General features: G+C 35.9%; 1 protein-coding gene across 9 annotated transcripts in view; it reads right to left on the bottom strand.

Annotated features, from left to right (window-relative positions):
* ARAP2 (ArfGAP with RhoGAP domain, ankyrin repeat and PH domain 2) overlaps positions 1-26,607 on the bottom strand; it is a 190,719-nt gene that overhangs the window by 113,900 nt on the left and 50,212 nt on the right. For all 9 annotated transcript variants that reach the window (XM_038533515.1, XM_038533511.1, XM_038533510.1 and 6 more), the window contains 4 exons: positions 24,543-24,663; positions 15,825-16,003; positions 3,635-3,750; positions 741-940 (listed from right to left, as the gene is read on the bottom strand). In XM_038533515.1, coding sequence (XP_038389443.1) covers positions 741-940; positions 3,635-3,750; positions 15,825-16,003; positions 24,543-24,663 — 616 coding nt within the window. The remainder of the gene's footprint in view (positions 1-740; positions 941-3,634; positions 3,751-15,824; positions 16,004-24,542; positions 24,664-26,607) is intronic.

Genomic DNA, 26,607 nt, shown 5'->3' with positions numbered 1-26,607 from the left:
ATTTACCTATGGAGGACAAACAACCTCTTATACATTTTTTTTAATTCCCAGGAGCAACACAGTACCTGGTAGAGCTAGGAAGATGAAGTGAAGTTTAGGACGTAGCTAACTTTCTCCAATAACTCTATGACCACACACCTAAGCTGGAGTCCATGCCCTCCTCCACTCACTCAAAAAACTGTGAACCCATAAATACACTGAGCTGTCAGATGGTCTGTAAGCCATAAAGTCACAATAAGATAACCAGTCACAGTAGTGGTTACTTTCAGAAACTCCAATACTCTTTGGAAATGCTTCTAGATAAAATTTCTCATTAAGAGATACCAGGTCTGGTGCACCAAGTTTAGAGCTCAGAATGCCCTAGATATGAAATATACATCTTACAAAATATGATTGGGAAAAGTGGGCAAAACATGCAAAGATGCAAGCGTGTTCACGGTGCATTCTGAAACACACTCACCTTAAAATCTAAAAATGTCAACACTGTCTTTTTAAAATCCACACATGGACCAGTAGGCGCACAAAATGATTACATGCTTAAAAATCAATTTTTACATCTAAGTCATGCATAAGAGAAGCTTAGAACTAGAAGATCTTTCTAAATTCAATTTAAATGTAATAAGCCTTCCCTGTTTTTATTTTTCACAACTGTTAGCTGGGACACATTATGTACGACAATAAAGAGCATTCAGTGACAATCTGCCACCAAACAGTGATGAGCATAACTTATCACTAATTACCTGCACACTTCTTACAGATGACAACACAGAGATTGATGGATGCCCAGTCAGGATCCGGGGCTTTACAATCGGCACAGCTCCTGTTGGACTCATTGAACCAAATCTTCTCAGCTACCTCATAATCAGAGAGAGTTTCTGCTATCGATTGCTGCACAGCTTCAATCCACTCTTGTTTCTCTTTTTCAGACTCGGCTGTAAAGCTGAAACAATTAATGTTTCTGCATTATCGATCTCCCTTGTAAAGGCCAATTAAGCAGTATGTTCAGTTTGCATATTCATTTCACTCACAAATTAAACAGCAGCTGAAAAATATGCCTTCCAGGCAGCTGAATAGTCTTTTCTGTTAAAAATCATCTAATTTAAAAATCTATTTTTTCCTTTAACATCTCACATTGCTTATGAATTTGTTTACATATCTTGAATATGTACATGAACAAAATTAACATGCACATTTTTCTGACCTGGATATAGAAAAGTGCCTTGTTAGGTCAAGAGCTTAAATGAGAGGCCATGTTTCCTAAGCAGTGGTTATATAATAATCAATGAGACTGGCTGAGTTTCAGAATTATCGGATTATTTTGCCAAGAAAGTAAGCCTTGATAGCCAGAAACTAAATTATCAAAAACACCCACCAGAAATTTTGATTTTTTTTTCAGTCTTAAAAATAGATTTTCTTTTTTAATTAGAAGAATGTCCAGATGGCTTTAAGAAACTGAGAAATCAAAAAAGTTTCAAGTGATTACTATTCTAACGGAATTCTAACTCACTTTTAGCCATGTTCTGATTTATCCTAATTCTTAGTGTTTATTGGATATCTGAGTAAAGGGATAAAACATTAAACATGGGTTCAGTCCAAGAAATGTTTATTGAGTACCTATGATGTGCCAGGAATGTGCTACGGTGCTCCAAACTTGGCCAATGACCCACAAAACGTTTCACATTAAAATTTTCTCTTCTGAAGAGGAAAATGTTTTGAAACATTATGAAAATAACAGATGATTAATATATTCCAAATAATCCATAAGGAAACTGAGTGGCTTACATGGATATTTTTAAGCACTTTATGTTCCATCATCAGTATATAATATTCATAAACTTATTAGTGGTTTCTACTTTTACATAGAGATTGGTCACACCCAATATGGCAGAATGGCCTTTGGGCATGGATTACTGGTACACAGAATCTAAAACCCTTGGAGGGCCCTAAGTGATAAGTGTCTTCTGTATGCTTGTGAGATAATTCATGGCTGGTGGCCTAAACAGCTTCAGGATGGCAGCTGGCCACCAGGTAAACCAACACGTGATCAGAGGCTTGGAATGTTCAGCCCCACCCCCTGACCTCTGTGGATGGGAGAGGTGCTAGCAATTGAGTTAATCACCAATGACCAAGGGTTTAATCCATCATGCCTAAAACATGAAACCCCTCTAATAACCCTTGAACAGTAGGGTTCAGAGAGCTTCTGGGTTGATGAACACACTGAGGTACTGAGAGGACAATGTACCCAGAGAAGGCAAGGAAGCTCTGTACCTTGCACTGTGCAGCTCTCCCATTTGGATGTTGCTGTGATACATTCTTTGCAATAAGCTGGTAATAATAATTAAACTGTCCTCCTGATTTCTGTGAGCCATTCTCACAAATTACTGAACCTGGGTGAGTAGTGTAAGTCATGGGAGTCCCAATTGGCAGTCAAGTTAGAAAGAAGCAAGAATGAGAACCTAACATTTGTGACTGGAGTATAAGGTGAGGGCAGCTTTGTGGCACTGAGCCCTTAAACTTGTGGGTCTAGTGCTCACTCTGAGTAGCCACTGTCAGAATAGCCAATGGAATTGGGACTGAATTGTAGGACACCCACGTGGTATCTGGAGACATGGAGATTGGCTGGTGTGAGGAAAAAGCCCACCACATATTGTGTGTCAGAAGTACTGTGAGTAAAAATAGCTCAGCCAATGTCTACCTTTTCAGTTGAGGCTTGAATCTGCATAGGTAAAAATAAAGTTTGTTATTCTTTTAGGTGATTATTTTTTCCTCAAAATATGAGCCAGCAGACACATTCTGACACATTCTGACAGATAAAATGAGTACCAGACTGGGGAGTATTGCCAAGTAATCGTAGTCCTTTAAAGACCTCTGACAATTGCCTCTGACCTGCCTACTACCCGTGATATATTGATTGTTTGTAACAAATGAATTAATGTGGTTGAACACACAGATACCAACTTATGCCTCTTCGGTGTACCAAAGCTATGGCGTTATTATAGATTATTAAAACATATTAGGAACTTTAAGTTTTATTTTTCATTCTCATATGAAGTAATTACTAGATTATCGTAAATACAAAATATATAATAAAATGTTAAAATATTTGATCTGCAAGTGCTGAGATCCAACAGCATCATTTTGACCAGGAGTTCCTTCTAGGAAATCATTATGGAGCAATTGTAATCAGGGATTGATTTTAAAGGAGGATTGCATTTGATTAGGCTAAAAGAAGGTAAACAAAAATACAGCTTAAAGACAATGTAGTATTCTTTATTCCTTCAAAATGTGAAAGAATTTTTCACATATTTGTTGATAAAATACTAATATATTTATCACGGCTACTAAGACAAAAAGGAATTAAGAAAAGAAAGGACTCAAATCTCATGAAATTAGTATCTATAGCAGGTTGTGTGCTAAATTCCCGTCAATTTTACAAGGTGTTTTTACATACTGGCTAATAAATTAAACAATATGGAAAACGAACATGATTTTATTATGTGATCTATAAGAAATAAAATAACCACTAACAATCTAAAAGTAGATCACCCAAGCTTAGAATAACACAAACACAAATGTTTAACACAAACACAAATGTTTAGAATAACACAAACACAAATGTTTAAATATCGCTTACCTAAAACTCCGATACGGGGTGATTATTTCAAAAGACTGTTTTACAGTTCGGTCCACTTGCTTTACATTTGCTACATTCATAGGAATTATGGTAATACCAAGTCCACTTTTAAAATCCTAGTTGGAAGAAAAACATAAAAACATTTTAAAGGGGATGCCTGGGTAGCTCAGTCAGTTAAGAATCTGCCTTTGGCTTAGGTCATGATCTCAGGGTCCTGGGATGGAGCTCCACTATGAATTCCTGCTTAGTAGGGGAGTCTGCTTCTCCCTCTCCCTCTGCCCCTCCCTTTGCTTGTGCTCTTTCTCTCACTATCTTTCTCTCTCTTAAATAAATGAATAAAACTTTTTTAAAAAGATTATAAAGAAACAAAACGATGGATTCAGAAATTACAATGATATCCTCTAAAATCCAAAGTACAATTATATTCTATTAAATTTTACTACACATATACATGTAGAATGAAATAAGTCATTAAAAATGGATTGACAATGGTTTTCTTATTTGGGGAGGGACTCTCAATGCATGCTAACCCAGTGTCATTCTAAGCTGGACAGTTGGACTAATAATCAAGTATACACTTCTTTCACATGAAATGTTAGGTTGACTAGGACATAGATCATAACTATATATATGCTTGGTTTTCTTTTTTTTTATAGTTTTATAGTCTTTAATTTTTGCTCTTTTTAAGTCTTTTTTTTAATTTATTTTTTATTGGTATTCAATTTACCAACATACAGAATAACCCCCAGTGCCCGTCACCCATTCACTCCCACCCCCCGCCCTCTTCCCCTTCTACCACCCCTAGTTCATTTCCCAGAGTTAGCAGTCTTTACGTTCTGTCTCCCTTTCTGATATTTCCCACACATTTCTTCTCCCTTCCCTTATATTCCCTTTCACTATTATTTATATGCTTGGTTTTCAAAGTTAGGCATTTTTTCATCTTTATCTCTTCAGTAAAGGAAACTAACAGTAACTAGCCCTTACCATGTGCCCAAAATTTCTAAGCAAGGGAGTCAAATGACACTGTTTGGCTGTTAAAATTACTAAAAATGAAGAGGGAATTGAGTCCCAAAAAGATTAAAGTCACATGGAAAGCACAACTAGTTGTACGTGGCAGAAAGTGACTGAAACCCAAGCTGATAGTTTTACACTGTGATGTTACCTCTGCTCTGTCACAGTATTTTTTTTCATTTACTCTAAAAAAAAAAAAAAGCAGTACAGATTTTGCCATTTTATCTCATTTCCAGTATTTTCTTACTTTCCTCTTCCTTCAATTAAATTCTTACACTCCTTCAATGCTATTTTGGTATGAAAAATTGCCCTGTGTTCAATACCTACAGCCCCTAGGTTCAGTTTGTCCCACCAAAATTAAAAATTGTTCAAAAGGCTACAAGGTCTGCCTTCTAAAAGCATTAAAGTTTGAAATATTATCTAAGCATAAGGGCTTGGGAATTTGACTTATCAAACAATCTCAACGCTTAAAAAACATAATTATTCTCCACTTCAAAAGATTAATTTATCCATGTAAACAGGTTCAGATTAAATGTGCTCTGAATTTCTGAATTCAATTTGACTAGAAAAAGTAGTCATATTAAAGACATACTACAAAAAATACTGGTACATTTTCAATAAGAATACTCCTGGCAGAGGCTGCAGAAGTTCACAGGCCGCCTTCTCTCTACAGGCTAAAAGGAAAAGTGCTATTTTCCTATCTCCCTTGCAAGCCAAGAGGGGTCATATGTCTTAGTTTTGGTCAATAAAATATAAAAAATTCCTGGGGTGGGGGGGGTACAAATCTTGGAAGAAGAAAGACTTTTACCCTCACCATTCCATCTTCTTCGAAAATAACATCTAGAGGCACAGAAGCTGTTAGAATCCTTGAGATGAAAAGCCTAAGGACAAATTCTTGTTCCTAAGGATGCCAGAGTGAGAAAAAAAATAGGAAGAACCTTGTTCCCTAGTGGCATCAGCTCTCTGCTGCCTACACCAAGAGATTTGTTTAAACAAAGAAATCCCTTCTATTTAAGTCATCTTTCAGGTTCTTGTCATTTGATTCTAAAGCATTCCTGACTAATAAAATAAGTCAAATAAAATGATATTATAACAAATTTCTCCCACTTGTAAAAGTATGCAGAGTTTTCATTCATAAGTTGCAGAAAAGCCTCTCTTCATTTTTTTAACATACAATGTTTAGTTAGAATAAGGAAATGACACATTTATAAAACATTTCATCAATTTTTTTTGATGAAAGTACAAATAGCTTGTTCTGTTAGGAAAAACAAGCCAGAAATTTAGAGCCAATAATATAAAAGAGAAGATGCACAGACATGCTAAGTGTTGCAAAATAATTAGAATGTAATATACTTCCACTTTGTATGGCAAACTCATCTAAAAATCAGTACTTAATGTGATCTATATGGACAAGGATAATCAAATAGGTTAAAAACAAAAATTCTCAATTGTCCATACCAGTGTTTTGGCTGGATAACAACTGTTGGAGAAACTTCCAACACAAGAGACTAGAAATTCAAACTCTCTTTTGTAAATGAAGAAATAAAGTAGGAATAGCAAGGTAAAAAAAATTTTTTTTTTTTAAACTATAGTTTCACATACAATGTTACATTAGTTTTAAATGTGCAAGCATGGTGATTCCGCAATTCTATAAATTGTGTTATGCTCACAGTGTAGCTACCATATGTCAGGCAAGGTAGGATTTTTTTTTTAAGATTTTATTTATTTATTCATGAGAGACACAGAGAGAGAGAGAGAGAGGGAAAGACACAGGCAGAGGGAGAAGCAGGCTCCATGCAGGGAGGCTAATGTGGGACTTGATCTGGGGTCTCCAGGATCACGCCCTGGGCTGCAGGTGGCGCTAAACCACTGCGCCACTGGGGCTGCCCAAGGAAGGATTTTTTTTTTTTTTTTTTAATTTATGATAGTCACACAGAGAGAGAGAGAGGCAGAGACATAGGCAGAGGGAGAAGCAGGCTCCATGCACCGGGAGGCCGACGTGGGATTCGATCCCGGGTCTCCAGGATCGTGCCCTGGGCCAAAAGCAGGCACCAAACCGCTGCGCCACCCAGGGATCCCCAAGGAAGGATATTTTGAAAACAGTTTTCTGATGGCCCAACTTGGTACAGGAGTAACTCTAGATAGACTGCATGTCCTTCAAACAGTTCTCCATAATAAAGAACTGACAAGAACTGGATATGCAGCACTGTTATATTTTATGCCAAGTTATACATCTTTGATGAGGGCCTGGCTTGCAGGTAGTGTGTGTTAGGAAGGACAGAGATACATACTCAAACCATCAGACTAGCAGATGGCAAGAGTGACAAGGTTTTTATAGAAGCTGATGAGCCTCATCCAGGCTCCAGCCTGAATTGGTGGCCTCTCATTTCTACAGGCATGTTGTGAAGTATCTACATGTAAAACTGCAATTTCTGTTAAAAATAAAATAAGTGAGGGTCAGCTCCGGACCCCAAATTTCTTCCAAGCAAGGCAAAAACAATTTTTTAGCCTGGAAGAAAATTGTAACCCATTTATCAGCTGCTGGCCACGGCCATATGGTTTTGAGTAATTAGAGTATCCACTGAATTCACCGCACAAATGGACTGTAAAATGTACAGCAGAGTAACGAAATAAATGTCAGTGCTCTTGAGAACTATTAAGTATGAAACAACTGCGTTTCTTATTAAAAATATTTGTGATGACATTAAGCCACTTTTTCAGACTGTATTTAGAACATATTAAGAATATATCTAATTCCTCAATGCTCCCTCTGATCCTGAGATTCTTATGCCCTGAATTGGAAAGCAGAGCTTAGGAATCTTCAGTTAAAAAGTGAGACTACAACCTATGATTCTCATATGCAGCCAATGTTGAGAAAAACTTATTTAGACAGCAAAACCAGCTGTAGAATCTAGACAGGATGTGTCTGCAATATTTAAATATCAGGGTATCAACAGTTTGTTCTGCCTTCTGTAGAGCAAAATGAAAAAAAAAAAGCATGCAATGATTATACAAAAATCATTGGAAATCATTAAGACTACTGTTGAAAAATACTCTGGCCAGAATACAGTGACACATTGGATTTTCAAGATCCTATTTCTCCTGGGTCCCCACCCCCGTGTTAACGTTTAGAGGCTCTAAAAGTATCGGTCTTCGTTAAGCATATACAGTGCACTCCATAATTGGTTTAATATCTATTTGTGTCATGCTCTGAAGCTTACAGAAAGCCATGAACTCTCATTTGATCTTGTAAATTATTCTGTGAAGAAGGCAGAGCAGATACAGCCATCTGTATTTTAAAACGGGAAAATTCATCCTGGCAAAACAATGTTTATTAAGTACTTAGTGAGTGCCAGAAACAGTGGTAAGCCCTGGATCCTTATAAGAGCATATGACAGGGTACCCACCTTTGGGAAGCTTCTAGTCTAAGGAGGAAATGAGAGAGAACTGTAGTAAGTGCATAGCTGTAAGCACTGAATCCAGCCAGTCCCTGAAAAAAGAGAGCTGTGTACTTATGAGACTTTCCAAAGGAGGTGAAACTTGACCAGATCATCGACGAAAGCCAGACCAGCTTGATCAGGTGTATTTCTCCTTCTTCAATTCACCCATTTGCACAATGGGGAGAAGAGTAGTACCTACACTTCCTCAGTGTGGGGAAGATCAAATCAAAACATTGCATATGCTTAGAAGAATGCCAGGGACCCAGCAAGTTCTATATAGTTCTACAGTTAGCTATTGTTATCATTATTGTTAGTTTCTACCTCTTGAATTTGAGACCAGCTGAACATATTAGTTAGTGAAAGTTAGTTACAAGAAAACACATACCTAAGATAAAAGGAAGTTACAAGAAAAAGTTAGTTACAAGAAAACACATACCTAAGATAACTAGCAAGCATATATAATTTTTTTTAAATGAGGTGGAAGAAAATGACCCTTTAACAACAATCTGATTTCAATAATATTCTCATTTTGAAAAACAGGCCCAAGTCAGGGACAAGCCACACTTTCAACACTTAAAATACTATAAACTGAGAGAAAAAAAACAGGAGCATGAAAATTCAGTGGGTAGAGTATTACTAAAGAGAGCAAAAAGCTAAGAACAGATTCTGGACTGAACTATATCCTACATTTAATTTGCCGTCATAGAATGTGGGATCTCAAAAAAGCATGAATCGCACCACCAGTACTACTATAACAATGGCAATGCTTGGCGAACTGATCTGGACACCTGCAAAGTGTCCATGAGCCATGACCATGTGGGCACTGGGAGTCAGGGACAATCCTAGCTGAGCCATTTACTGGCTGTGTGACTATACTGCCAGGTTATTTACTTAATGTAGAACCCAAAAATTCCTCATTTATAAAAACACAGTAATATCTCCCTTATACAGCACTGTTATAAAAATTGAGCGTAATATAAATTAAGGGTATAATACAGATAATTCTTTCATTTGTGAGTTCTAAACCCAGAATTTGTCTTCAATAAAAGTATCTCCATATTATTTATATAATCATTCAAAGTATTCTCAACCACTGATGCTATATTATATACTTAGTTTAGAATGAATGGTAAATATTTGCCAAGATACTAAAATGGGTTCTTTGTATGAATTTGTAGCAACAGAACCTGATTAAAAACTACATTTTAAAATTACATAGTGAAAAAGCAAAATAAAAGTCGGATTCCTAAATGGAAAAATTAAAGAAGGGTTTGTTAACCCCAAATTTCCTGAAATCTCAAAGCTATTTTTGGAAAATACTGGATGCCAGGTTTCCATGCCAGAAATTTAAGAACTTGGTACTTACACATTTGTTGAAAACAGATGTGGCATTGTATGACATTGGCACCACATTTCCGGGGAAACACCAGATGCAGAGTTTGGCCAGATACAGAACCCAGAGAATTTGAGGCCACCACCTACATCCTGCTGCTTCTTTCTGTGCCTCTCAACCCATAGCCCTATGAGGTCTATTTAAATTCTATTAGAGTTTCATTCCCGTGCCAGACACCGGGAACATTATGTAGGGGGAACGAGGGGGAATGAGTCTCTTGTTATACCCTGATTTGAAAATGTTTAATCAAGTGAATTTATATAGTTAAATCCTCAATGCCACAATTATCATTAAATGGATACACAGAACCACCAAGCAAGACATCTGGTTGTAATGAATTCACTAATACTAACATGATCCTGAAAAAAACTCATCACAAAAAGATGGGAGACTGGCTGTCAGGACAATCTAACAAATGGAAACCAAAGCCAATTATCTTAAATGTGCTTCACAACCATTTGCAGAAACTTCATTCAAACAGCAAAACCATGTATATAACACTACATATACTTCAGTGTATGTTCATATTTTATTATCTCATTTAAAATTTTAAGTATTGGCTTATATACTACTTCTACATCATGTCAACATAAATATATTTATAAAATGATTATTTTCTAGGATATAGAAAATCCTAAGCTTTGAGATAAAAAGCAGTTTAATTACAATAAAATTTCTACACAAAAAATTAACTGAAGAATGAAAAGTAAGCAATAGCTCAGAGAAGTAGTTACAGAAAATGACCTGATGATTATCTTTACTATATGAAAGGCTAAAAGAAATTGTCAGAAAAGACAATAAAATCCCAATAAGTCAATGGAAAAAGAAAATCAAGAGACAATTCACAAAAAAGAGAATAACTTAAAAACAAAATTTGGGGGGGATCCCTGGGTGGCTCAGCGGTTGAGCACCTGCCTTCGGCCCAAAGCATGATCCTGGAGTCCCGGGATCGAGTCCCCACATCGGGCTCCCTATGTGGAGCTCTGCCTGTGTCTCTGCTTCTCTCTATATATCTCTCATGAATAAATAAATAAAATATTTTTAAAAATTTTTTAAATAATACTCTAGAGTCAAAACAGCTAGAAATGACCATTCATTCAACAAGCTCATTTTGAAAAACGTTTATGGAGTGTGAGCTACCAGCCATAAACTCCTGAAGACGTGTCAGTGAAAAAAGTAAATAATCACATCGTTAATTTGAGAACATAAAAATTATAACACGTTTCAAGTTAAAATGAAACTGTCACCTAACTCATGTAGCTAACATTTAAAATGTAAACAATTCTTTAGAAAAAGGTCATAAAAATCCATGCCAAAAAAAAAAAAAATCAAAAAGGAAGAAAAGGGTACACACAGAAAGCTACCAGAAATCTCATTTATTTATCATGATGTAGCATACCTACACTGGAAGGTGAGATCCTAAAGAGCAGGCATTTTTTGGTTACTGCTGTACCCCTAGAGCCTAGAGCAGTGCCCAGGAATGAGGAGGTATCCAATGAAAATCCATCTTGTATGGATGATTACAGAAACATAGAGAACTGTATGTAGTATAACCTATACAAACTGAAACACAACTAATTTTATACAAACTTGGAAGTAACACTGAAGAAAAACCATTATAATACACTGCAGGCATGTAAAACATAACAATATTTGTAAAAATTAAACACTGCGTTTGTGAAATGGTGTTAAATAAAGAGATGACATATAATTTATGTGATAACAGTGCCACAGTGTTTTCCAACTGAGTAATTAGAGAATTTGTGTCTGTTTCTAGGGCAGACTTTGCCAAACTCCTAACAAACGCTTTTACATATCTCTTCATAGTTCTTTTCTAATTTTTACAACCTATGGCGGAGGGGGGAGACAATTCCTTAAGACATTTCTCCTATTCAGTGGAGAGCTACTGCAAATTTTAGTTCCTACAATCTACTAATGAATGAAAGGGAAAGACAGAGATGAAAGACAAAAATGAATCTTTCAACAGAGTAACTGGGAAAACGAGAAGTCCATGTTAATTCCATAGAGTTCAGATCCATCAGTGAAGTGTCCATAAGGAAATGCAGATTGGCATCCCCCTTGCTATCATCATACCATGCTTCTTAAAAGAGAAGGAATTTCAAAAATGAGCAAAGGCAATAATTATGATAGCCTGTTCTAATAGCTATTTTAGCTTAGAAAATGTAAGTTACTGATTCAGTAATAGGGATAGATCCCCCCCCCCCCAAAAAAAAGTTAAAGAATTACTGAAAATATATTTGTAGGGATGCTTGACATATAATCTTAGGGCACTTTCTGGAAGTAGAGAAAAAGCTCTGGGAAAAGTTAACAATAATCCACAAAATTAGAGTATACTTCCAGACAAAGTTGAAGAAATAAATGTATGAGATTGTATAGGAAATAACAGTTTCAAACTGTTTTCTAAACATTGTCCCCTTTATGCTGACTTTGCAAATGGAGTTTAATTTCTCCACCAGATCATACTCTGGCAATAAAAGTCTATGTTAAGAAAAAGGAATTAAATGATATTGTAGGGTTCATAAGCTGACAGTTTTACATTTTATTTAAAAATTGAGATCTCAGCAAAAAAAAAAAAAAAGTAGATACAGTTCAGAACTATGCACAATTAGTAACAGTTCTTCAAAATCTCAAACTTTATTACCACTAATCATGATTATCTTAACTTTCCACTTAACTGTTGGCACATTTCAAAATATTCAATGAGGAAAAAAACACTTCCAAATGGAAGTGAATCACAAAAAGAGGTATAACAATCCCAAGTTGCAGGATGATAAAGTACTCAATGTTACTGAAGGCTATTTTTACTCATTTCTAACTCCAAAAATATCTTGTTCTCTTTACCTAGATGCTTATCATTTTTTTTAATGGGAAAAAAAAAAACCTTAGAGCAGTGTTTCACTGTAAGCAGTTTTTTATACATGTGGATGCCCTATATAAATGTAGATTCCAACACTCCATCCCCAGAAATTCCTAGTCTATAGTCCGGAATGAACCCAGATATCTGGAATTTTAACATGCAATTTAAATAATGACCTTAGGAATAGTAAGCCATCTCTCTTCTGTACATGATGCCAGTTAAATCTAGACATTAACTAAATTACCTGAGGCAATTACTAGCAGAGAAAGCATGAAAATCTAGAACTGCTACTTCTGTCTAATTGTCTTCGCTCTAAAAGAACTTTGGAGCTTTCTTTTAAATAACTCTTCAACATATGCTACCTTTTTCCATTATCCGTTTACTCTCTCTGGGGTAACCTCCAAAGTAAATTTGTAAAATTTTGTATAAATAGAGGCTAGAAGAATGAAAACTGTTCTAAATATGTTAGGGTAGTGTAGGTAAAATTTCCTTATTTTTTATTCTATCACACTATAAGTTATGTGAACAATAACTCACTATTTTAAATTTTTTAAAACTGAAAATAATTTGGCTTTGATGCATGGCACTCAATTAGATCCAATGCAAATTTAGGTAAGGAAGTTCAAAACTAACACCTCACTTCTTTTTTAAGTTTTAAATTTTTACTATAGAAGTATAATTGACACATTATATTAGCTTCAGACGTAACACCTCTTACATATTTTTATGATAAGTAGATTTTTTTTCCATATTTTTTTAAAAACACAAGGTTATTTAATGTGTTAATATATAAAACTTCTAGAAGTTGCATTAAACAATTATGTGTTGGTGCTTTTCCTGAATGCAAGCTTAAGGCCCCCTGCATTCAGGAGAAAGACTCCCCATTTAGCACATTATCCAAGTCCTTCACACAATCTGCTCAACCACGTGAAAAAACCAATGAGTAACTTTCCTCTGGCGAAAAAGGCATACACCAGGATGTAAACACAGAACTGGAATGGTTAAGTTGGGGTCTAAACACAGAAGGTCGTCCTTAATTTATCCAACCAGTCTTGAGCCAACTAGTTCTTTAAGACTTGATTCAAGATCAAGTCCCTGAAGACCTGGCTCCATACAAAATGATGCAAGTTTTCAAAAATAACACATACACAGGCAATAGTATGTGCTTTTTTAAGGGTGTAAGTGTTAATATACATGTTAATGAATAGAAAAAGATCTGAAATATACATGCACTGAAAATAGGCATCTCTCTCTAGAGAGATGAGGACGGGTCCAGCATTAAAATGCTTTAATTTTTAAGGAGAATGTATTCATTACTTGTGAGTGTAGAAATGTTTCTAATCTCTAGGCTTCATTAGTTGCACTTTTTTGCACTTCTCTGCAACTCTTGCACAGGCCTAATAAAGCACTTGGCTCACAATCTGTCATAAACAGGTCGTGTTGGACTTTTCCTCCTAGAAGACAGTACTTGTGTTCTGCTCAGCTAGCACATCACTTACAGAGTGCCTCACCTGTACAGTGTGTATTATTCAATGCACACTCACACTCTGAGCCTCCTAAGCAACTAAGTTATCCAAGGAAAGAAGCTTAGTCTGTTTCTAAAGGTTACAGGCCAGAAATTTTCAACATACACTTTAAAAAGACAGTCTGGTACAGTTGCTAAGATGCTAGACTTAGAGTCATAAAGTTCTGGTTTTGTTATGCATGATGATCTATAATCCTGACTCAATCTTCATTTTCCTCATCTATAGAACATAGAGGAGAATATCTTTCTCCTACATTTGTGGGTAAGATTAAAAGGAAATGTTTATATTTATAAGTTAATTAGCACAATACCTGGTACTCACCAGATGGTAGTCATTCTCATGCTTATGTTTAACTGCTAATATTAAAGCAATAATTTCATACAATTTCTTTCTAATCAGAGAATATTAATAAAACTTTAAAAAACATCTACATTGGGAGAATAACATAAACTCAGACAATCTAGCTAATGGAAGTGATGAAACTAATAACCTGAAGTCCATCAAATCTGTGAAAGTAAAAAAAAATGAATTCCTCAATTAATCTGGCAAACCTCCATACCAATAAATGCAAATTATGCATTTTTAAACTCCATTCCAATGAGAAAAGTTTTAATCATCTCACAGACTGAAAATGTTCATATTCAGTTCATACACATTATCAGCTGTACATCACTATTCTTCTTGAAGAATATGCTAACTATCCAAGTTATTAATATGCCAACAGTGCTCAATGATGCCTTCCACAGTTAATTGGCTAAGAAATCTTATCCAAAAAATACAATGAATAAGATCACACTGAAGTTCAGAAGATATCTTAAAGGCCTATAGTTAAATTTTTTTGAAACTGTTTGTTTTTATTTGACATCTGTATTTTTTGTTATAAAAACAGCATTTATATCCCAGCCTATCATAACCCATTGTTATATATCATTAATGAGTTCATCTTATCAGGTATCCAAAGCACACCGTGCAATTCCATAAATTACTAAGCATCTAACATATTCTAGGCTAAAAGATTAAGAATTCATTTCCAAAAAGGGGTATTTTCTTATACATATTAAAAAACAGATGTTTTAGGGGCACCTGAGTGGCTCAGTGGGCTCAGGTCATGATCTTAGGGTCCTGAGATCAAGCCCCACATTTCTGTCCTGCTCCCTGCTTAGTAGGGAGTCTGCTTCTCCTTCTCCCTCTGCCTGTTCCCCACCCCCACTCCTGCTCTGTCTCTCTCAAATAAATAAAAATAAAAACCAGATATGTTAGAGAAAAGGAAGTGTACAGAATCAGAGTTAACAGAATTTGTTAGAACTTTAATATCAGTCTCCTCAAAACACTTCCCTATTAAGTCTTTCTCTATATTTACCAAATTCCATAGATCAACAACTCAAGTCAACTTCATTTATATGTGTGGGGTGTGTGCGTGTACATGCATATATGAACCACTAGCCTACAGTAAATTATTTCCTCTACAAGCAACATATCTGCTCAAAAAAAAAAAAAAAAATGCTGGAAACTCAAGAAAACATGTTACCTGTGCCTACTCTTATAATCTTCTATTACAAAAGAAACACAACAGGTGAAGAGCTGGGCCTATTTCATCAACAGCTATAAAGGTTAACTGGTTCTGTTATCTCATGAAGTTTTATAACATTACTCCTGCTACAGAATATCCTTCAAAAAATCATTTTCAATGATTTTGTCTTCTCAGTCCCTCAAAAAAGGTGCTGTCTAGCCTCAAATTTGATGTAGCTTATTTTCCTGCCACAGAAGGAACTGAGAAAATTCGACAACACAATTCTTTGTTATATTTAGTGCAGTACTCAAGGCAAAAGCAAGACGCTATAAGTAAAACCACTAATAAGTAAAACCACTAATAAGTCTAACAAAGCACATTTGTGAACATAATCAAGGAATCGCAATTTGCAATTACTGTAACACAGCTCACCTGTTCATTTTTGCAAAGCCACACGCTGTTTCCACTTAACACAGTAAAAATTTTGGCTTTATACCCTCTCAATTCAAGATATCCACATTTCTCAGGTGCAGGGGCTGCTTGAGACTGCGAGGCAGGGGATTGTGATTTCAGCGCATTTAATAGTATGCTGATCCAGTCATTTCTCTCCTCTGAAAATGAAGACAGGAGAAAATATACATCCATACTCATATAAATTATACAGAAACAGAAACATAGGCAATGGATCTATTCTCTCTGTAACACATAATTTACAGATTCTTTCCCACAACCACAATCTAAATGCTATTGCAGTCAGAGCCAATGGCCCAATTCTGTAAGAGAAAAGAAATAGTACTACACAGGTGTTCTGTAACCAATACTACTGGCCTCATCTGGGAGCTTATTAGAATGCAAAATCTCAGGCCCCTCTCCAGACCCAATGAATCAAAATCTTTAGTTTAAAAAGATCCCCAGGTAATCTGAATCCATGCTAATATTTAAGAAGTACTCTTACCAGATATTCATGAGATTGGATTTTCTCTTTTAATAGAAGTAATACTGAGACCAGTTAACATATTTTACCAGGTAATTAAGTTACTCAAATGCCCAGAAAATCTTACTTCTGTTAATTAGAGCCTACTCTACTTAGGAGTATGCTGACTTGATATTCACTCATCCATTCTAGTCTCATCACAGTAACAACAGTATCTCATTTGGTAAACTAAAATTTGGTTTTCTCCCTCCACAAAAGCTAAAGTGACCTTCAACTATGGATAACACACTGTATTACAGGCACAGGAATCTGATCTATTCCCCAAAGAGCAGTCAAAGTTGTAAGTCAAGTTAGATATGAACATAGAACACAGAATACTATAAATGTCATATAAATGACATCAAATAAGAGTCAATTCAATGGAGGTAAGTGATTTGCTGAAGGTCATACAGCAAGTTAGTAAAATTAGGAGAATCAAATGTTTTAACTCAGACAACTGTTCTCAGCACTATGGGAAGAAAAAGTATTTGTGCTAGGTCTTGGAATGAGGAGCCTTTGAAAAGACAAAACTGGGGTCTGGTGAGGGAAGAGTAGAACTTTATGACTCTAAACAGAGGAGAATATAAGAACAAAGGTAGAAAAAAACCAGTATCTGCTCAGAGACTTATAGATGGACATAATTGATAATTTTGAACTCAAGAGGAAAATAGGAAATATGGATAGAGTTTCTGCAGTACCTGTAAGGAATTTTGCCTCCAAACTTTATTACAGAGGCAAAAAAAGAAAGGGAGAGAGAGGGAGGGAGGAAGGGCGGAAAGAGAAAGAAAAAGGTCAACATTCTTAGCAAGGAAATGACATGATTAGTATGATGATAGGTAGACCAAACCGGAAGCTTTGAGATAAGGAATAAGGCAAGAGACGTTTGAAGTATGATAAAAATGGAAACAAAATAATATTTGAAGGGTCAAGACATTAAAGGATGGGAAAAAATAGCTAAGTTTTAAGTATGTTTGACAGGTATTCACAAAATATTTAAATTATCAAAATACAATGCAGCTTAGTACCATGACTTGACCAAAGAAGGCAGAAGATTCCATTTTATTAAGAGAACCACCTCCAGTTTTCAGTGCCCTAGCATGCCACCTAAATGGACTAATAGCGAAGTGTGAATGAAGGTAACCTACATAAAATAAGATCCATGGAAGTAGATAAATGTTTAATGTGAAAGGAGAAGAAATGGACAAATCCTGAGGTACAACTGTATCTATGAAGCAGGAAAATGAGCTAGCAAAAAAAAAAAAAAAAAAAAAAAAGGAAGAAGTGATTATCAAGGCAAAAGGAAAAATAACCAAAACCCAGATAAGAAAAATTATCAAAAAAAGCAGAGCCCAAGCTTGAAAAATTGGACAGTATCTCAGATCTAAGGTCTGGAAAGGAGTATTCCATTATGGAGTCAAATAAATCTTCAGACTAGACTTGCTCCCTCCCATTCAAACATGAAACCTAAGCTATTTTATAATGAGCCTTATTAAATTATCTTTATTTTTTGTTCACCTTCCAAGCTACTGAAACAGTTTCATCTTTAATGACCAAGGCCAAAGTATTTATCAAAACTCATTCAACAATGCTTTACTGCGGATATTACATAATCCCCATGATAGAGTGCCCATTCATCAGGTGGAGATATATACCTAAATTGCCCAGCATCTTTAGAAACTAAAACACATGAAAATGTTTAGGTAACTAAGTCAATGTCAATATGCAGCATCTGCTCTACATTCTAGAGCCACACGAACAGATCCAGACTGCACTAGGATAATTTATATTTTCGGGAATAACAACAAACCTTCCATTGGTTATTACTTGTGATCATTAGTTTCACACAAGATACTCCTGCCAAATAAACAGTACAGAATGGTTTTTGTTTGTATTAATCTACATAAAGCATTTAGTTTGAAATGTAGGTCATGTTTTTTTTTTTTTAATTGAAGAGAAACCAAGCTCAGTTTTTTTTTTTTTCTAATTCTTTCAATTTTTTATTGAAATGTAGTTAACATATAGTGTTGTGTTAGTTTCAGTACAACATGATTCACTACTTCCTGGCCTTAGTCAGTGCTCTCCAGATAAGGGCACTCTTAACCTCCTTTATCTATTTCATTTACGCCCTCCCACACCTCCCTTCTGGTAACCACCAGTTAGTTCTCAGTACTTAAGAGCCTGTTTTTCTGTTTTTCTTTCTTTCTTCATTTTGTTTTGTTTCTTAAATTCCACATGAGTGAAATCATATGGTATTTATTCTTTTTGAGTTGTTTCACTTTGTAGGTCACAACTTTATATGTAGGCCAAACTGTGGCTTCTACATTGCTATGAGCATACATCTCAGTTTCTCAGGAAAATAGTTTGAAACTGGCGATTGTATCTGTTGGACTTAAACATATGATGGCTGCATCTAACAAATGGTTCTCTTATAGCCTAGAAGTATTATCTAGCTCCTTAGTGCCTCACTTACTAATAGGAAGTAAACAATCATGAATAAGTACAAGTATTAATAGTAACATTCAGTTTATTCTTAATTACCAATGCTAATGGAGATAAACAGTGATACAGATCATTCAAACACAATAAAACAGATTACAAGTGTCATTGGTATTTGGCTATGCAATGTGTGTGTCTAAGATATGGGGAATATGCTTTGATAAATCACAACATTCCAAATAAAATACTGATTTTTCCCTTAGACTAAGTGTCTTGGGCAAAGCTAGATACTATGCTAGCTTCTATATACTCTTCACACCAAGGTACTTTTATTCTTTCCAATAACAAATATTTACTGTCTTGATCTTACCACTGTGCTAAAGCACTATTCCTTAGAGAATATGCCCTAACCTAGATATGGCTTTGCTCAAAGGAGAGCATTCTGGATCGAAAAAAAAGAAGAAGAAAAGAAAGCCGAAGAAAGAAGAAGAAAGAAGAAGAAGAAGAAGAAAGAAGAAGAGGAGGATGAGGAGGAGAATAGGCGGTGTGCTTGCTTATTAGTCTCGTCTGCTTCTTCTTCTTCGCCTCGCTACTCCTCCGCCTCCGCCCTACCTCCTCCTCACTCCTCCCTCCTCCTCTCCCTCGCCTCCTCCTCCCTCCCTCCTCCCTCCCCTCTCTACCCTCCTCGTCTCCCCTCCCCTCCCCCTCCCTCCCGCTACGAGAAGAGCAGATAAATCGAATAGAAGATCAAAAGCCGATGAAGTCATTACAGAACCTACAAGGGTAAGCCAAATCACCACTTTCTTATAATTATGCTAGAACATAAATAAAAGATACCAGCAATTCCCTCAAACTACTTTTTTTTTTTTTAAGATTTATTTATTCATGAGAGACATAGAGAGGCAGAGACACAGGCAGAGGGAAAAGCAAGCTCCATACAGACACCTGATGTGGGACTTGATCTAGTAAACTCCAGGATCACGTCCTGAGCTGAAGGCAGCAGCTCAACCACTAAGCCACCCAGGGGACCCCCCTCAAACTAGTTCTTGAGGTTTTCAGGAATGAATACCAACTACAGTAAGAATCAAAAAAATTTAAAAAAAAATAAATAAAAAAGCAAAAACCAAAAAGAGAGACAATATTCTGTGACCACTGGATTTAGCAGTAGGCCTATTCATTAGTAACATAAAGAACTGAGTATACTAGAGATTACTACTACATAAGGGCTATGTATAAGATTACTAACAGAATCTAACAAAGTTTAGATGAACCTTTATTTTCGATATGCTAATATAATTGAATTAAAAATTCCTCCATGGAACCCATGATCAATTTCAGAGAAGAAGTACCTGCACACCATGCCTATTCATTCATACAAATATTTACTAAGTGCCTAATGAGTGCCAAGATCTATTCTGAATACTAGGAATGGAGGCATGAACAAGATAGAGCACAACCTTGATCTGCTGGAGTTTGCCCTCTTGTGAAAGGAGGAGGGCAATAAAACATAGATATATAATCTATTACATAGTGACAAGTGCAATGGGACAAAATAAAGCAAGGCATGAGTAACATAGGAAGTGTTATTTTATAGCTGGCACTAGAAAAAGCCTCAGAAAGAACACGATGGTTAAGCAAAAGCCTAAAGGAAATGGAAATGACAGAGCAAGTCAAGAAGATGGCTACAGGAAGAGCATTCCCAGATAAAGAAAGTGGCAAGTGTCAATGCCCTGGGGTTGATATGTCCAAGGAACAAGAAAGCAGCTGAAATATAGTGAGTGAGAGAGAACACAGATAGAGACAAGGACAAAGAGACCAGAGCCAGATCACATAGGGGTTCCTGGATATAAGTACTTTACTTTCAGGGAGATGGAGAGACAACACAGCATCTGAAGTGAACTGAAATGATCTGACCTCTTTGATGAATGATCACTGACAGCTGTAGAGAAAATAGGACTGTAAGTTGAGCAAAGAAGGTTATTACAATAACCCAGATAGAGGTGGTGGCTCGCATTAGAATAGTAATGACAGAAGTGTTGAGAATCAACCAGAATCCAGACATATTTCCACCGTCAAAAATGATCAGATGTGCTGATGGATGGATGTGAGCTTTGAGGGGAAAAAGATTCAAGAATGACTCCACAGTTTGTGACCCATTACGATAGTCGACCAACGTATACAATGGAGCACTTTTAATTCCCCTGGCTCTCCCTCCAGCTTATAAATGTTCCATGACTTGTTTCTAAAAACAGTGAATATTTTTGGGGCACCTGGGTGGCTAAGTTGGTTAAGCGTCCAAATCTTCATATCAGCTCAGGTCATGAGATCGGGCCCTGTGTCGAGCTCCATGCTCAGTGCAGAGTCTGTTTAAGATTGTCTCTTTCCTCCTCAGGCTCTGCCCCTCCCCACTGTGTTCTCTCTCTCCCTCAAAAACAAAACAAAACAAAAAACAAACAACAACAAAAACAGCACTGAGTATTTCAAGACAGGTAAGTCTGCTTGCCCAAAATAACTAAAGGGAAATTTATGTTTCCTACCCAAGTGTTCCTTAGAACAATAACAAAGCTTTGCAGTACCAAAGCTGCCACTGGAGGGCTTTAACATGCTGTCTGGAAACAAGAGTTGAGGGGAAAAACACCCGCCTGCTTCGCAGGGATCCAGAATCAGCTGAGGTGGACAGGAATGTGAGCCTGCAGTTAAAAGCCAGTGCTGAAAAAGGCCCAGGAACCCACATGACCACTCGGAATTCTTAAGCCCTTTTCTCACTCTAAGAACTGCCGACTCAAAACATCACCTGCTTTTTTAAGTAATGCATCTACATGTGTGACCGCAGGTGCCAGGGGAATACAGACCGGAGAGATCATTAGCTGTTATGACCCTCTGACCAACTCCAATGGCTCTCCTTGGGGACAGAGGAATCCAACTAAATCTTTTATTTGAGGATGAGTATTTTTAAAATATTATTTCAACATAATTCACTTTCAACTAAGAGCATAACAATACTTCATAGGAAACCTGGGAGGGCTGAAGCCTTTGAAAATTTGTGGGGGAAAAAAAATGCCAAATTGAAATCCTGTCTTAGCAATGCCAGAGTGGGCAATGCAGCAGTTTGGAGACAGTGACACTGGCTTCAGAGGAGACAAATGACAGGATGTTCAGAACCTTATCACCAAAACTGGAGAATGCATTTCTGCTAGGATGTCAAACCATTTCCCCTTTGTGTTTTATTTTTTTTATTAAGATTTTATTTATTTATTCATGAGAGTCACAGAGAGAGAGAGAGAGAGAGAGATAGAAAGAGAGACAGACAGAGAGGCAGAGACACAGAGGAGAAGCAGGCTCCATCCAGGAAGCCCGATGTGGGACTTGATCCTGGGACTCCAGGATCACACCCTGAGCCGAAGGCAGGCGCCAAACCGCTGAGCCACCCAGGGATCCCCCCACCTTTGTTTTAAACTTTTGTCTTGCTTAAGATTGAAGTAAAGTTTCATTTGGCCTAAAAGTTCATTAAGTCAGACATTTCATAACCCACTATGGTTGTTTTCTCAGTTCCCCCAAAGAAAAAAATAATCATCTATATATATGGAAGGAGAAAAAGAAAAACAATAAAACACACCTAGTATCTTGTGGAAGGTTCCATACTAAATACAGACACACATGTACCATTTACACACACATACACCTCTACATATACCTATGTTTAAAAACTCTGGTTACTACATGAAAATGACTTTCAATGAAACTAACTTGGTAATTCCATGTGGATAGTCTCCATTTTTGCTGAAGCAGTATTTTTATGCTTTTAAAGCTTAAAGACCTAAGACTTATTTAACAAATAGTAACTTATACCAAAGTTTTAATGAAATTCTTATACTGTCCATATCATAATTATGTGATATATGAACTATGTACCACACCATGTAACTTTTAAACATGTGGGTTGATATATTCAACCTAAATGTGTCTGTTTAACTTTTAACTACAGTAAGTAAATATGGCTAAACAGATTTTTCACACAGGTTAGAAACTTTATTTCGTATGTCCATCTTAAAATGCCTGCTATATGGCATGTGTGAAATTCATTTTGAGAAGCCAAGGCGAAAGTGATAAGCACCTCAAAGAAACGGGCAGTCACCTTCTGGGCAGAGGAAACCAAAGCGTAAGGAAAGATCGTCATGATATCCAGTCAAGAGGAGAATACTTTAGGCTTTCCTGGTCACAGAACCTGCAACAACTCAATGATGCCACTGAGGCAGAAAAGCAGCCACAGACAGTATGCGAATAAATGACAGTGACTGATCTAACATGACTTTAGTTACAAAAAACAAGCAGTGGCCAGATTTAGGCTATTGGCTGTGGTTTGCCAACCCCTACTCTAGGCTACAGCTCTCAACAATTTTTTAAATAACAAGTCGAGTAATAAACACTTTTTCTATTACATATGCATGATAAACACAAGTAGTCTCACAATATAATACACTTACTAAAAGCAATGCACTTTGATATTTATTATTCTATTTCATGTTTGGCTTTTTTTTTGTTGTTTTGGGGGGACTTTTCTTTTTAGTACCATCAGAAACCACTAAGTTGACCTCACAAATAGATACTGATTCACAGTTTGAAAAAAGGTACCCCAGTGTGAACAGCAGCTGGAACTTATGCATTTATTGATTATGCCAAGGAATAATGAAAGCTTTCTAGAAATAGATAGGATTTATTCAATGTTTCTCATGCCATGCACTGCTGTATGTTCTAGGAATCTATTAGTACAAAAAGGCAAATATTGCCCCATAATATCTAATATTTGTTGTTTATAAAAGGGTAAAATGGGATAATTTTTTTTCTTTTTAGAAAATGGCATAATTTTAACACCTAGAGCCCTTACAAGACTACTATAAATAATGTAGTACAGTATTTTACTGCACATTTCAAGAATTTGGTAAGTTCTCCAAATCATCATTATTCAATTAAATACCAGGAAGTATTTTCAAAATCAAATTGAGTTATAACCTATACTAAAATAGAAGCTTTAAAATAAGTTGAAATCATAATTTTTAATTAATGATGACCTTACCTACATTATTTAAAAGTAGTAAAACATATATTAATAACATATTGATAGTCAAAATACACAACAGAAACTCTTAGCTCTCCTTTTTCTCCCTCCCTACCCACTCCAAAAGTTAGAAAGGATCTAAAGATTTAGTTTCTATCCATAAACTACATGTCATCTAATTTTCACCAAGTGACCTGAATCAGATGATGAAGGTAAAAATTTAAAAAGTATAAAGGATACTCCAAAATCTATACTAGAATGATTGCTGGGCCTATGTGTTCAGTTGAATCTGGCATAAGTAAACTTCCATAAAACCAACCTTTTAATAGAAAAATTAGAAAAATTGTTTTTGCTTATTAAATAACCACTTTGCTTTATCAAACATCTGCTAAAAGGGGGACTCCATAAGAGCAAAGATTTTTGTCTTTTTTTTTCACTGCAATATATCCAGAATTTAGAAGAATTCTAAGCACTTAGTAGATTCTAAGTATTTGTTACATGCAGGAATAGTGAACACAACTTGTCAATTTGTTTATGACATTCAAAATAATATAAAATGTAAATCATTTAAAAGTAATATTTCAAGATTTCTTGACATTTGTAGTGTCATTGGTTTATCAATCTTCTGATTGGTTAGAAATTAATGTCTACGAGTGTTGTTACAGGGATAAAGAAATACTCTTACCTTCTTTTTCTACCCTAAAAACAAAAGTTCTTTGTGTTGTAACAACTTCAAATTTGTTGTCTCCTTGAACTCGTACCGTAGATATAGCAGAAAGGGGAATTATTCCTTTTGAATACTTCTCCTGTGTTGGTTTGAGAAAAAGATACACAAATGAGACAGATTAAAATGAAATTCTTATGCCCTTATCAGAAAAATGGTACAATATTTACAAATATTTACAAGTATATTATGCTTCTTTCATAATTTTAATCTAAAATTTTTAAATGACATACAAATAGTATATATTCTTAGACACACTTAACACCCAAGAAAGGAAAATATTAAATGGCCCTTTCATATCAGATTTCTTTTCAATTTTCTCTTCTTCTGGGATTTAAAATTAAAAGGCAAAGAATCAAATACAAACAATTGTACTAGACCAGCAATATATAGTTCCAAAAACCAACGGTATGTTTTTTAACAATCTGGTCAAAATGATTTTATGGTGTTTGCAGACATCTGCTGGCCATAATGGGTAATGTAACTAAACTACTTCAATACTACTGCTACTGCATATTGTGAACAAGAATATATCTCAAAAACAGACTGTTGGATTATGTCAGTTAAACATATTACTTAATGATTCTAATGAATATCTTATTATCACAACTGTCTCACTCTACCTTTAATTCCTCAACAAAAAAACAAATGAAAAAAGATGCATGTGGCTGTTTGCAATTGGTATATACCTAATACAATTTTGGCTGTTGGCAAATGGCCTATGCGTTTTACCATTTTGCTCAAGAAGGTCACTCTGAAGACTACTGGTAGTTTTCTCAGTCTTCCATTTTTCTGGATCCACCAAAACCATGCAGCATAAGGACCGCCTGACAATTTCAGCTATTTACTAAGGGTGAAATATTTACCAGGCCTTGTGTTAGAAAGAAAATTCAAATAATATTTATACATTCAAGGAGCCTCAAAGTGAAAAACTAGCTAATGTAATGAGAGAAAAGTTTAAAACAGAGTACAAACCATGGAAAATATGAGTACAAAGATGGGAATTCCTCATTCTGCTTAAAAGAGGTCAGATATTTTCACAGACATAATGACTTTAGAGCCTGACCCAAAGAAACTTGAAGTTTAACCACACAGATAACTGGTTGGGATGCCATCCCGGCTGCAAAGCTTTAATAACAGAGGCATAGGTATAGATATAAGAGCAGCCACAGTGTAAAGTCAAAACAGGTGAAGCTAGAAATATACATCAAGGACACATTATGGAAGGTCTTAAATATCAGAAGAGTTTGGATACATCTTTACAAGGTTTCTTCTACTATTCCCTTCCACAGAATGATTCAGGGAACTATTTCTTGGGGGCGGGGGGCAGAACTCTCATTTTTTAGCAGATCCCAAGTATATGAAGCAACTGGTTAGGAATAAACTGTATTAAACCATTCCATGTGGAGAACAAATGCCAAGGTCATATTCTTCCCAGTGGTAAACTCCCTACCACACCTATCAGATAGGTTAGGGACAGTCACTATCAGCAGCACGGTGTTCTACTGGGAGGTTATCCTCTGCCCGTTGAGAAGATATACTATGCTATCATGGCATTCCCTCTTAGTTTTTTGGAGGATTCTTCTCTTCTAATGCCTCTGGCTCCAATCTCCTATCCCTGACTCTATATATGTATTAAAATCCTATGCATTGTTTGACATAATTTTTAATGCCAATGCCACAAAGGCTTTCCCACCTCCCCTCACACAGTCAAAACTGAATACAATATTTAAATTGGAACTGAAAAAGAGTGGGCAACCTTATAGAAAAAGAAGGATGTCAGGAAGTAATTTCAAGCTAACTTTTCTTCTTGATTTCCACTTTTTTTTTTTTTTATCTTTTCTAAGGAAATCCATTCCTACTATTGTAACTATCAATTTTATGAGGAAAACTCTATAAAATCGGTTCCTTCCTTCCTTATACATTTTGGTCAACTCTAGCCTCATATTTCAAGTCATCAATGGTGCATGTAATTGTCCCGTAAGTACCTCAAACTTTTTCTCCTGAAAACATACCCTCCCCCTTC

This window comes from Canis lupus, chromosome 3 (assembly GCF_011100685.1).
Source record: "Canis lupus familiaris isolate Mischka breed German Shepherd chromosome 3, alternate assembly UU_Cfam_GSD_1.0, whole genome shotgun sequence".
Taxonomy (NCBI): domain Eukaryota; kingdom Metazoa; phylum Chordata; class Mammalia; order Carnivora; family Canidae; genus Canis; species Canis lupus.
Note: the sequence above shows the minus strand (reverse complement) of the source record. Positions and strands in the feature narration are given on the sequence as shown.